The sequence below is a fragment of the Oryx dammah genome, unplaced genomic scaffold (genome assembly GCF_014754425.2).
Source record: "Oryx dammah isolate SB20612 unplaced genomic scaffold, SCBI_Odam_1.1 HiC_scaffold_18, whole genome shotgun sequence".
Classification (NCBI taxonomy): domain Eukaryota; kingdom Metazoa; phylum Chordata; class Mammalia; order Artiodactyla; family Bovidae; genus Oryx; species Oryx dammah.
This window is the reverse complement of record NW_024070202.1, coordinates 107,159,648-107,173,671: the sequence shown is the minus strand read 5'-3', so window position 1 is coordinate 107,173,671 and position 14,024 is coordinate 107,159,648. Positions and strand designations below refer to the sequence as shown.

The 14,024-nt window shown below is 45.1% G+C and overlaps 1 protein-coding gene across 1 annotated transcript in view; it reads right to left on the bottom strand.

Moving 5' to 3' along the window:
• The window catches only part of ARHGEF5 (Rho guanine nucleotide exchange factor 5), a 32,897-nt gene that overhangs the window by 6,424 nt on the left and 12,449 nt on the right, over positions 1 to 14,024 (bottom strand). The window contains exons 6-13 of the mRNA XM_040260086.1: positions 7,306 to 7,466; positions 6,506 to 6,658; positions 6,072 to 6,201; positions 5,776 to 5,850; positions 5,283 to 5,372; positions 3,803 to 3,960; positions 2,821 to 2,982; positions 1,295 to 1,365 (exon numbers count right to left, since the gene is read on the bottom strand). Coding sequence (XP_040116020.1) covers positions 1,295 to 1,365; positions 2,821 to 2,982; positions 3,803 to 3,960; positions 5,283 to 5,372; positions 5,776 to 5,850; positions 6,072 to 6,201; positions 6,506 to 6,658; positions 7,306 to 7,466 — 1,000 coding nt within the window. The remainder of the gene's footprint in view (positions 1 to 1,294; positions 1,366 to 2,820; positions 2,983 to 3,802; positions 3,961 to 5,282; positions 5,373 to 5,775; positions 5,851 to 6,071; positions 6,202 to 6,505; positions 6,659 to 7,305; positions 7,467 to 14,024) is intronic.

The following is a 14,024-nucleotide window of genomic DNA, read 5'->3' as shown; positions in this document are numbered from 1 at the left end:
CAGACTTTATTTTTTTGGGCTCCAGAATCACTGCAGATGGTGACTGCAGCCATGAAATTAAAAGACGCTTACTCCTTGGAAGGAAAGTTATGACCTAGATAGCATATTCAAAAGCAGAGACATTACTTTGCAGACTAAGGTCCGTCTAGTCAAGGCTATGGTTTTTCCTGTGGTCATGTATGGATGTGAGAGTTGGACTGTGAAGAAGGCTGAGCGCCGAAGAATTGATGCTTTTGAACTGTGGTGTTGGAGAAGACTCTTGAGAGTCCCTTGGACTGCAAGGAGATCCAACCAGTCCACTCTGAAGGAGATCAGCCCCGGGATTTCTTTGGAAGGAATGATGCTAAAGCTGAAGCTCCAGTACTTTGGCCACCTCATGTGAAGAGTTGACTCATTGGAAAAGACTCTGATGCTGGGAGGGATTTGGGGGCAGGAGGAGAAGGGGACGACCGAGGATGAGATGGCTGGATGGCATCACGGACTCAATGGACATGAGTCTGAGTGAACCCCGAGAGTTGGTGATGGACCTGGCGTGGCGTGCTGCGATTCATGGGGTCGCAAAGAGCTGGACACGACTGAGCAACTGAACTGAACTGAACTGTACTGTTACCTGTAGTTAGCTTGTCCGTATTTCCCATTCTCAAGATCACAGTGATGGAGCAAAAACTGTCTTGCTTTCTTTCTCTTCTGAGAAAGTGAAGTGCAGCAGATGGACTGCACACTGAACAGAACCCCATTTATATCCTAGTTCTCCTACGTCCTTTTCCAAAGTGCCCTGTATTTGTTTGTTTTTTTGAGTCACTAATAGCTCAGTTTTCCTTTGAGTTCAGTTCCTCTCTGGATGTGAATTAGAGAGTCCTTGCCGGAGGACGACTATGAGGCTTATCACAGACACTTCCTAATGTGTGTGTCTGCGGTACCTGTGGGTGCCTGGAAGCCGAGCGTAGAGGCAGGGCCTCAGGTCATCCTGTATAGGGGAGGGGTGCTCAGGACATATCTACTATACTGCTGTACCCCCCAAACCCCACTCCACATGGACTTTCTCCCCCTATTTCCCCAAGACCTTCAAGTCAGTGAAATTTAGGCAGACAAGTAGCAGGATAGACTTAAAGGGATGAATATTCAAAACGAGTGAACTACTGCCCAAGACAAGGAGTGTATGGGGGGTTGGGTGGGACATTGCCATGGTCACGAGCAGTTTTAAGCAGATGCATCTTGTTACCACCCGGCCTCCTAAACTGCATCCAAAGCAGACTTCTGACCACCTCTCCCTCTCTCTTGGACTTTAACCCACCGTAACACTCCAGAAGGTCCAACTCTTCCCTCGGCATAGCCAAGGCTGAGATCCAGCGAAGCTTTTCACTTCTGTGAAAACAAAGCAAGGTCATGCTTCAGCAGCAGCTCTGGGGGTACAGGACAGGGGCAGGTGATGGGGAAGCAGAGGGACCATGGGAAAGACTTGTCTAGTTCAGCAATATCTAGGACAAAAATCAGTGGGGCTCCGCTTGGATGGAAATTTGACGGGATCATGAATTACCTTTTCATGTGTCTCGTCACCATTTCTTTCTCTTTCCCAGCTTACCCTCTTAAGGACATCTTGTGTCTTTCAAGTAGAGGCATAAAGTCAACTGTCAATTGTGCATATGTAGACTTTCCATTTGGGGAAGTCTACTGAGTGAAATGTTCAGCTCAGTTGAGATTCCCTCTATCACTCTGCATACTTTTTGACACTCTGCCCACCTTCCTTCAATCAAAGATCTCAGAGACGAAATTATTCTGTAATCATAACTGGGTCAGGTAGCTGCACCTACCTCTTTTTTTTTTTTTTTTTTGTCATGTAATACTGGGTTGGCAAAAAAGATTATTCGGATTTTTCCATACAATGTTATAGAAAACTCCAAATGAACTTTTTGGCCAACCCAGTATGATCTGAGCCTAATTCTGTAATTATCTGAAGATTTCTGTATTATCTGAGCCTTTGCCTCCAACCACGCTGGAGTAACTGAGAGCTGACACTATCACTGTTCCAGGAAGATGCTACCCAAAGCACTAGACAAAGAACATGAGTCTGTATCCGATGACCTGACTTTGGTGATATTTTGCACCTGTACAGCCCCTCTGTCCTGTAAGTGAGGGCAGGCATTACTGACCCTACCCTGAAGTGTTTTCCAATGGGACAAAATCGTTAAGTATTTACATCGTGAGAACCCTCAGACCATTAGGTGTCAGGTCAAACTTTTCAAAGAGGAGGTTTCTTATATCTTCTGTAACAGCTGTAATAGCTACAACTGTTCATTATGGTAGGTACTGTGTACCAGACTTTTAGACATTATTTTGAGTACTCTTAACACTGTATGCCTGTGTGAATATATTTTATTAATATTATTATTATTAAAGAGATGAGCCAATCATAGTTCTCAACACTATGGATTTCTGTTCAATAGAGGACTGGGTGGGAAGATGGGAGCAAAGAAAGCTAAAGGCACCCAGTGCTTATCTAATTCATGGCTTATTCACGCATATGCATGCCAGCCTTGAGCACTGAGGAATTTCTGGCTCATACACATTCAGTCACGGATGTCAGTAAACCAATTATGCACTCTGTCCTTCTTAGCATAACAGATGCTAAGCCTTGATGGTAACAGTGACTTTACACCTTCTCCCACCCCCAGGCTCCTCAAAGTCATCTATCAGCTCTAGGAGTCTGGGTTTAGGCTGGTCTGTAGATGCTCCCTGGACATGTTTTCTGCCCTGGTCCCTCTTCCTTGCCCAGCTGTCTTCCCTCCCTCCCCATAGCTCCCCTGAGCAGCCCCATCTCACTGGGTCTCTGTGCGGAGGAGGAACTCGGCCTGGGAGCCCTGGGCGTTGTGCCGCAGGAAGAGTCGGAAGAGGTTTTTGTGAGCTCCATGCAGCTTCATTTCACACTTTTCCCCACGGACGGCAGAGAAAGGAGCATGGTCGAATACCAGGAATCGGCTACCCCTGCAAAACACAAGGCTTTTCAGCCTGATGCTGGGGTGCTCGGACTTCATCCACCCGCTTATCTTTACAATTCAAAATCCCTGTCCTTAGCATGTTCAGCCTGTAAATTCTCATCTTCTCATGGTAAGATGGTGTCAGTATGCCCCTGGAAGGGACCTGTCAATGGCTTGGCAAACCACGTAGCCAGGGCAATGGATGCTCACCACTATAACGAGTTGCAGAAATAGAACCAATATAAAGTTTCTAAGGACCAAAGAGTTAGGATCTGGAACTGGCTCAGTATCGCTAAGCTAGTAGGCTGAGCCCAGCCCAGAATGTGTGTTAGTTGCTCAGTCGTGTCTGACTCTTTGCGACCCTATGGACTGTAGCCCACCAGGCTCCCCTGTCCATGGGATTCTCCAGGCAAGAATACTGGAGTGGGTTGCCATTTCCTTCTCCAGGGGATCTTACCGACCCAGGGATTGAACCCAGGTCTCCTGCATTGCAGGCAGATTCTTTACCATACGAGCCACCAGGGAAGCCCAGAGACAACATAGACTTATTTGAAAAAGTGATATAGGCTAATATGCTGCATTGTGTCCTGTCTGTATAACATGGTCGAGGTCCTGCCGGGTGATCTCAGGATGTAATTCAGTGCGATTCCCCTCTTTGGCTTTGGATCTTTTTTCCTCTTCTCTAAGTCACGACGTGGACTCCATGGGGGAAGCCATTGAGAAGGTTCCTCTATAGGACCAGGACCCTCCTCTGTCCCCTTTAGTCCTTCCCTCTCGCCTCATCCCACTTCCCCGCCGTGTTCCGGCCTCCCATCCCAGTCACTGACTCTCGGGGCCGAGACAGCAACAGACAGTCGTTGAAGAGGTGCAGGTGCACTGGGCGGGTGGTCAGCTTCCTCCGCAGTGCCTGGGAGACGCTGAACTCCAGGGCCGTCAGCTCCCCACTCTTCACCAGCCAGCGTGACTGTGAAATGAGCGGGAATATCTGTATGGAGCCGGGAAGAGAAAGAAGGTGGCGTCACACACCGGACACGTGTGAGGCTTTCTCCCAGGCCAGCCCTCCTCACCAGGCCTCTTCCTCTGAAGTCCCACCACCGACAGTGATCCGTTCACATCTTCCTTCTTGCTCACACCCCATCCACTTAAACTCTGCTTCTCTCTGAAACATCTGACTACCACTGTCTCCTGACTACTGCTGGGTGGCTCCCATGTCCCCAGCGCACGCAAATGGAAGATGCCCTAAGGTTCAACCCAGGAGAGTGACTCCATGAGACCACTCAGCTGTAGAAGCTAGAACTGAAGAAGAGATGGGAGAATCTGACTGGGACAGGTGGACGACGCCCCAGAGCTGAGGCTGGTATATGATGTGTCTCGTAGAACTCAAAAGTTTAGGGTGCTTCTGACGTCTGTTCTTTCTTTGATTATAACCTGAGACATGAGAGGAGCAGTCAGAAATAGATGTAGATGAGAATACAGAGAACTCAGTGGGGTCTGCCTGGAGTTTGCATAATGTTAAGGGTGCTGGACACTGATGAACATGTGGACGAGGGATTTTCCCTCTCCTCTGGGGAGGTAAGGATAGTATCTGAGTCGAAATTTGAACGTGGAATGTCGATTTTAAACCTGGATTTGGATGCCAGATTTTAGCCCTATATCTGGATTCAATTTTATATTGCCTTGGTTAGACTAGATGGAGACGTGATAAAATATTGAATAATTCAACTACTAAAAGTATATCTTTATAAAGGTATACATTGATAAGTTCTCTCTCATCTGCCCAGGTCTCAAAGGTACTCTCTCCCCATCAGGTAACCACTGTTCTTTATTTCTCAGGTATCTTTCCAGAGTTTCTTTATGAATACACAAGCAAATACATATAGATTTTTATCCTACTTTTTCACCAAAAGTAAGAAACTGTAACACATATACAGCTGCATCTTCCCTTTTCCCCTTAACAATATATCATGGAGATTGAAGTTTGCTGTGTGACTCAGGGAACTCAAACCAGGGCTCCGTAAAAACCTAGAAGGGTGGGATGGGGAGGGAGAATGAAGAGGGAGGGAACATATGTATACCTATGGCTGATTCTTGCTGATGTTTGGCAGAAACCAGCACAATATTGTAAAGCAATTATCCTTCAATTAAAAATCAATAAATTATACATATAAAAAGAAGTAGGCATGTGGGTATTCCAGAAATAGGGTAGAAGAGAAGGTGTGCAGCAAGGAGCTTAGAGGCTGGGATACTGTGAGTGAGACTGGTTCTGTGTTAGAAGGTGACTCGTGGGGACCTGAGGGACGAACTTACTTTGCACTCAAACTCAATCTTCTGGCTCAGGTAGATCAGCTCCTCCGTCCGTCGCATCCTCTGGACATTGTTATTGCAGTCTCGGATCAGCTGTGTATTTAGCAGGGCAAGGAGAGAGGAAGAGAACCATGTTAAGAGGCTTTGGCTTGAAGTCCCCTGCAAGAAATCTGGAAACTGGCTGTGATAGCTCTCATCGTTCTGCTGGCCTGGAACTGAGCAAAGACAGCACAAGGATGATGGTCTACTTTGTGGAGACCTACTAGAACATTCCTGGCTGCGTCAAAGGAAGATGTAATCTGGGGATTGTCCCTTGGTGTGGAGTGTCCTTGCAGCTGGCAGGCACGAATGCTTGGAGGTTTGGTGGGTGCAATGAGGCAGCTGAGCGATCGCATTGGCCAGGACCTGTGCCTCCTGGTGTCATGGGCCGGGGCAGGGGGCAGACTTCTCTGCAAAGGACAATCAGGGGGTCCGAGCAGGGATGGTGGCCGCCTACCTCCTCCAGGGCATGGTGTGCTTTCGTGGCCTCTGCCTCCTCTGCGGAGCCAGGCTGTGTTCTCTTCAGAATGTTCTACAGAACAAGGCGTAGGCAGGAGGCAGGTGGAGAGAGGGATGGGCAAAGAGGAGGAAGAGGTCAATGGAGACGGTCAGGAACCAAACTGTAGCAGCCAACCTTTCTAGGAAAGGAGGGTGGGGGCCGCGGGGAGACGGCTCACTGTCCACCGGGCGTGGCACAAGGAGGGACCGGCCTTTTGGTTCAGGGGAGCGGGCTGAGGGGGGGATTTGCAGTACCTGGAGCAGGAGCTTGAGACGGGTGATGCGCTGGAAAGGCAGAATCAGGAAGGACTTGAGGGAAAGCCGCTGGCAGATGGGGGCGCTCTCCAGCTTCTCCAGGACCTCGCGGAAACTGCTGTTGCTGTTCCTGCAGGGCAGGGAGCCTCGGGTGAGGAGGGGCCCAGGGCATATGGGGGACGCATTGAAGGTGCGGGGTGTGGGGGCTCATTGGAACGTCTGTAGGTAGAGAAAGACCAGTGGGGACCCAATGCAGAGGCACCCCACGGGGGATGGCTGAGGGTATCCTGGAAGTCGGGCGGGGGTGGCAATCGCAGGGCAGGCACGAGAGCATGTGCTCTCGGAGCATGTCGGGGGGCGGGGGGGAAGCTGGGCTGGCTCTTGGGGGTCACTGCAGGGCCCACGTGGGGACCGAATGGGAGATCAGGTCTCACAGCAGGCTTTGGAAGGTGCGTTCCTGGTAGGTCTGGTTGGTGACGTAAGGCAGGTAGACCCGGCGGAAGTTGGGGGCGTGGTTCAGGACCACATCACACACTTGGAAGGTGAAGATGTTGTTCTCAAAGTTCTCTTCCAGGTCAGAAAGGAACCTGCACAGAGTTGAAACACGTCTCGTGAGACCTGTGGGTCTCAAGTGAGGAGTTGGCTGACCCCTCCTGTAGCTTGAGCTTGGAACTTCTCTCCATTAGTCAATAACGTCTACTGACTGTCCTTAGCTCTAGAGTCCTTGTCACGCACCAGGGTTCTCTCTGCCACTACTTTGCCCCTGATTTAAGTCTCTGGTTCTAATACTCCATGTCTTGTCCTTCTTTTCATCTTGTTCTGGTTTTCTGATCATCAACTGTTTCCCATCTCATCTCCTGGAGAAGGGAATGGTTACCCACTCCAGTATTCTTGCCTGGGAAATCCCATGCATGGAGGAGCCTGGTGGGCTACAATCCATGGGATCGCAAAGAGCTGGACATGACTGAGCATGCAGGCGCCTCATCTCCAATGCTGTGCACGCCCCCAGGACATCCAAAACCTCCATCCAGGAAGCATTTCTTACTCATTTATCCATTAATGTTCCCATCCACCTGCACTCCTTCTCCTCTCCTTGCTCTCCCTATCCCTACAGCCTCTGGGAATCATGCAGGGAGCAGTGAGAGGGCTCTGAAAATGGAAAAACCCAACGAGAGGTTTACAGGCTAAGAGCCTGAGGCTGAGTGAGTGGTCTCTGGGAGAAGGGGACACTCACATGGTGCTGACGTCACGCACATCCTGCAAACGAGAGAAGAGCCATTGGTGATCCTGGTTGGAAAGGGTGGCTCGGAGCTGCTCTGAATGTTGGAAATGATCCACAGCTATCTGCAAACTGCGCAGGTAGGAAGCCTCTGACACAATCAGCTCAAATTTGGCCTAAGAGGTTAGGGAGGAGGAAGACTAATTAGAAACATTTATTGAATCCCTGGCGCATGTTAGCCACTGTGTAATATTTTAGGGATAGAGCGGTACACGACACATCCTATTAGAGTTCACAGTCAATACCAGAATCCAACCTGATCTCAGGAGACAGAACATTTGAAGCTGAGTGAAAGACATGTGCAGACTCTCAGGTGGAAGAGAAAATGAGGCTTTCAGGAAACTCAGATACACTGAGTACCATTGAAAGCAAGGTTATCAAAGGAGAGGACGCTGGAGAGGCAAACAGTGAGGAGGTCTGAGGATTGTCTAAACGAGGTAAGACATGACCATGCGGAAATGAAAAGAGCCTTTATGTAGGGGGATAACTTGGTCTAATTTGTTTTATATAAAGATATATCTGAGCACACCATGGAGAAAAGATCAGAAGGGGCAAGAAAGACACACGAGGAAACTGTGATAGTAATTCCAGAGGAGAGAAGAAGGCCTAAAGAGCCATGAGGATGGAGAGATATATGCCAATTTCATAATGATACAGGAGGGAGGTTTGGAAGCACTTGGTAATCTGCTAGAAATAGAGGCTGAAAGAACAAGAAGAGTCACAGCTAATGCCTGTTTTTGAGTTTGGGAACTAGCGCTTCCCTGGGGGCTCAGAGGGTAAAGAATCTCTCTTCAATGTAGGAGACCTGGGTTTGAGCCCTGGCTCAGGAAGATCCCCTGGAGAAGGAAAGGGCTACCCACTCCAGTATTCTTGTCTGGGAAGTCCCATGGACAGAGGAGCCTGGCGGGCTACAGTCCCATGGGGTTGCCAAGAGTAGGACACGACTGAGACTAACACACGTCAACTGGGTGAGTGATAAAGTTCCTAAATGAACTAGATAGAGATCTCTGGAAGAGGAATAGATTTAGGCGATGAAGGTAATTTGGGGTTTGAGGAACAATGGAAGGAAGCAGGATATTTGAGGTTTAGATGGTGCAATTGTGGTTTAATGGAAACAGCCCAATTGTTGGGAAGTTCCAACAGGAGGCACAATGACTCACAGCCCTGTTCTCTAGCTGGACTGGTCAAGTTCATCACCCAAGCATGCAGCTTCAAGACAGATGCATGGACAGAAAAGAGAAAGGGCACGCACACACCTGGGAGATGACGTGGATAACTAATGACATGGCTGGAGGCTACTCACACACAGCACTTCACCTGCATCCTGGCTCAAATATTCACTCATTATATGACTTTGGGTGGCTCATTTAACCTCTCTGAACCTCAAGTTTCTTGTCTGTGTTGATATAGTGACCCCCTCCTCCTCACACAAAAAAATGTTGTGACAGTCAAAAGAAATGCAGTCAGTGAAAGCACCTTTTCCCAGAAGTGCTAATTCAGGAAAGGAATGTATGTGTATAAGCACAGAGGCTTTTCTTCTCAGAACCATGAGACCAGCGCTGGCCCAGGAATGCTGGCAGACTTCCTTGAATTCCAGTGTTGGTGAAAGAGCTATAGGGTTCATATCACCTGCCCACTCACTGGTCCATAAATATGCGCAGACTAGTGATTTTCTAAATATCTCCCACATGCTTTAAAAGCTGAGGTCAGCACAAGGCGCTCAGGTCTGAGCTTCAAAAAACCTAAAAATTTTTACCTATTTAGCTTGGAAAAAGCACTGTTATTATAAGTCCTTACAGCCAGAATTTTACTCCTTCCCACTTCTAAAAAGGGGGAAGAGTATGGTACTAACATGTATCAAACTATGCACCAGGTGGGCTTCTCTGGTGACTCCCGGGTTAAGAACCCACCTGCCAATGCAGGAGATGCGGGTTTCGATCCCTGTGTTGGGATGATCCTCTGGAAAAGGAACACTCCAGTATTCTTCCCTGGGAAACCCCATGGACAGAGGAGCCTGGCAGGCTACAGTCCGTGGACTTGCAAAGAGTTGGATACAACTTGGTGACTAAACAATAACAATGTACCAGACACCATGCTCAAAGTTATATGAGAGTTGTTTCATTTAAAACACACAGCAACTCTGAAAAGTGGTCATTATCATCCTTGATTTTTAGATGAGGAAACAGATTTAGTCAAGTTATATAACTTAAGGTTACACTGCTAGTAAATGGTAAATATAGGATTCAAACTCAGCTCAGTTTGACTTGAAACTAAATAGTAAATATTTTGTATATAGTGTCAGGAAATGTTCTAACCTCATTCTTTTACATGGAGCAGTACAGTTTTCTTAGCACCACTTATGAAGACACCACTTATGTCTTTAACTCCACTACATAGACTTGCCTCCTTTGTCAGATTAATAGACCATAAAATAAAGGAAAACAGTGACAGACTTTATTTTCTTGGGCTCCAAAATCACTGCAGATGATGACTGCAGCCATGAAATTGAAAGGTGCTTGCTCCTTGGGAGAAAAGCTATGACAAAGGTAGACAGCAGCAGAGACATCACTTTGCTGACAAAGGTCCGTCTAGTCAAAGGTATGGTTTCTCCAACAGTCATGTATGGATGTGAGAGTTGGACCATAAAGAAGGTTGAGCACCGAGGAATAGATGCTTTTGAACTGTGGTGTTGGAGAACACTTGAGAGTCCCTTAGACAGCAAGAAGATCAAACAAGTCAATCCTAAAGGGAAACGGTCCTGAATATTCATTGGAAGGACTGACACTGAAGCTAAAGATCCAATACTTTGGCCACCTGATGCGAAGAGCCAACTCATTGGAAAAGACCCTGATGCTGGGAAAGACTGAGGGCAGGAGGAGAGGGGAAAACAGGATGAGATGGGTGGATGGCATCACCGACTCAATGGACATGAGTTTGAGCAAACTCAGGGAGATAGTGAAGGACAGGGAAGCCTGGTGTGCTGCAGTCCATGGGGTCACAAAGAATCCAACACAACTGAGCAACTGAACAACAATAACAAATAGGCCATAGGTGGATGCATTCATTTCTAAGCTCTCTACTCTGCTACATTGATCTATGTATCTGTTTTAGTGCCAGCATAATAGTGATTACTGAAACTTTGTAGTATAGTCTGAAATCAAGGAGCATGACACCTCTAGCTTATTCTTTTTTCCTCAAAATTCCTTTGCAATTTGGGGTCTTCTGTGGTTCCACATAAATTTTAAGGTTATTTGTTCTAGTTCTGTGAAAAATGTCATTGGTCTCTTGATAGGGATTACATTATATACCAACTTAAAATGAATTAAAGGCCTAAATGTAAAACCAGAAACCATAAAATGCCTTAAAAACATAGGCAGAACACTTTTGGACATAAATTGTAGCAATATGTTTTGGGATCTGTCACCTAAGGCAAAATAAATAAAAGGAAAGATAAACAAATGAGGCCTAATTAAACCTAAAAGCTTTTGCATAGCAAAGGAAACCACTCACAAACAAAAAGACAACCTATTGCAAATTATGTGATTGATAATGGCTTAACACCAAAGTATATAAACAGCTCATAAAACTCAATACCAAAAAAGCAAACAACCCGATTAAAAAATAGACAGATGACCTGAATAGACATTTCTCCAAAGAAGATATACAGATAGCCAACAGGCACATGAAGAAATGCTTAACACTGCTAATCATCAGAGAAATGGCAACCAAAATTGTAAGAAATCACCTCACACCTGTCAAATGGCCATCATCTAAAGGTCTACAGATAACAATTATTGGCAAAGATTTGAAGAAAAGAGGATCCTAGCTCAGTGATGGTGAGATTGTAAATAGGGGCAGTCACTATGGAAAACATTATGGCAGTATCTCAAAAAACTAAAAATAGAACTAACACATGATTTGGGAATTCCACTCCTGGGTATATATCAAAGAAACTGAAAACAGTAATTCAGAAAGATTAATGTACCCCAATGTTCACACCAGCTCTATTTATAAGAGCCAAGATATCGAAGCAACCTAAGTTGCTGATAGTTGTTGATAGACTAAGTGTCTATCAACAGATGAATGGATAAAGAAGATGTAGTATACATACATACAAATACACACACACACACACACACACATACACAATGGACTATTACTTGGCCATAAAAATAATGAAATCCTGTCATTTCCAACAACAGGGATGGACCTAGACAGTATTCTGCTTAGTGAAATAAGTTAGAAAGAGAAAAACAAATAGTCTATGTTCTATAGATTACTGTATGTGGACCCTAAAAATAAAACAAACGAATGTATATAATAAAAGAGAAACAGACTCACATATATGAGAACAACTAGGATCACCAGTGGGGATAAGGAAGAGGAGAAGGGCAAGAAAAGGGTTTGAGATTAAGAGGTAAACACTATTATGTATAAAATAAATAAGCAACAGGATATATTGCACAGCCCAAGGAAATATAGCCATTACTTTCTAATAACTTTAAATAAAAAATAACCTATAAAAATACTGAACCACTAATATAATACTGTAAATCATCTACACTTTAATAAAACAAAAGTGACATTTTTTGACTGATTACTATGCACTAAGAACTTTTAAAAATTATTTTTCAATTGAAGTTTAGTTGATTTACAATGTTTCAAGTATGCAGCAGAGTACAGAATTCAGTTACACACATATATATACACATGCAAAATACATACATATATACATACATATTTCTGCTTTATTGACTATGCCAAAGCCTTTGACTGTATGGATCACAATAAACTGTGGAAAATTCTGAAAGAGATGGGAATACCATACCACCTAACCTGCCTCTTGAGAAATCTGTATGCAGGTCAGGAAGCAACAGTTAGAACTGGACATGGAACAACAGACTGGTTCCAAATAGGAAAAGGAGTACGTCAAGGCTGTATATTGTCACCCTGCTTATTTAACTTATATGCAGAGTACATCATGAGAAACACTGGACTGGAAGAAACACAAGCTGGAATCAAGATTGCCAGGAGAAATATCAATAACCTCAGATATGCAGATGACACCACTCTTGTGGCAGAAAGTGAAGAGGAACTAAAAAGCCTCTTGATGAAAGTGAAAGAGGCGTGTGAAATAGTTGGCTTAAAGCTCAACATTCAGAAAACGAAGATCATGGCATCTGGTCCCATCACTTCATGGGAAATAGATGGGGAAACAGTGGAAACAGCAGCTGACTTTATTTTTCTGGTCTCCAAAATCACTGCAGATTGTGACTGCAGCCATGAAATTAAAAGACGCTTATTCCTTGGAAGGAAAGTTATGACCAACCTAGACAGCATATTATAAAGCAGAGACATTACTTTGCCAACAAAGGTCTGTCTAGTCAAGGCTATGGTTTTTCCAGTAGTCATGTATGGATGTGAGAGTTGGACTATAAAGAAAGCTGAGCGCTGAAAAATTGATGTTTTTGAACTGTGGTGTTGGAGAAGACTCTTGAGGGTCCCTTGGACTGCAAGGAGATCCAACCAGTTCATCCTAAAGGAGATCAGTCCTGGGTGTTCATTGGAATGACTGATGGTGAAGCTGAAACTCCAATACTTTGGCCACCTGATGCAAAGAGCTGACTCATTTGAGAAGACTCTGATGCTGGGAGGGATTGGGGGCAGGAGGAGAAGGGGACGACAGGGGATGAGATGGTTGGATGGCATCACCACTCAATGGACGTGAGTTTGAGTGAACTCCAGGAGCTGGTGATGGACAGGGAGGCCTGGCGTGGTGCAGTCCATGGGGTTGCAAAGAGCTGGACACGACTGAGCAACTGAACTGACACATACATGTGCATACACACCTATATATCCTTTTACAGATTCTTTTCCATTATAGGTTATTACAAAATTTGAATATACTCCCCGATACACAGTTAGTCCTTGTTGTTTATAATTTTATATACAAACCCAAGCTCCTAATTCATACTCTTTCTTGGTAACTATAAATTTGTTTTCTATGTCTGTGAGTCTGTTTGTATACACACCACATCTTCTTTAGCTCTTCATTTGTTAATGGACATATAGGGTGCTTCCATGTCTTGGCCATTGAAAATTGTACTGCTATAAATACTGTAAATAGAATTTATCTTTTTCTGATTCTCCTAGGAATTCTTTGCAACCAAGTTTTACAAATGAAACAGAAGCTTGGAAAGATCAAGTATTGGGCTAGCCAAAAAGTTTATTTGGATTTTTCCATAACATCTTATGGAAAATCCTGAATTAACTTTTTGGCCAGTTCAATAATTTGGCCCAAGTTGAATAGCTAGCAAATATTAAAGTGGGTCCAGGTCATTTAAGCCAGAACGTAAATGCTGAAACATTGTTTCATAATGCCTTTCCAATGTGCCATATCATCTTTCCAGGAAGAAAGGTTTAACCCACATTTTAGATTGATTTTTAAGATAAGTGCTCCATGTAAAATATATTAATGATAGTAACTTAACATGAGACCAACAGCCTTTACTGTAGTCTTGCAATTGGAAAGAAGGACCAAGCAGAGCCTGATGGTCATTCAAAAGCCTCTATGAGACCCATGAACCACAGAACAGCTGCAAGGGCCACTCACCAAGGGAATACCCAAAAGCCCCTGCATGCATCTTGGTTGAAGAGGAAAACTTCAGTGTAGG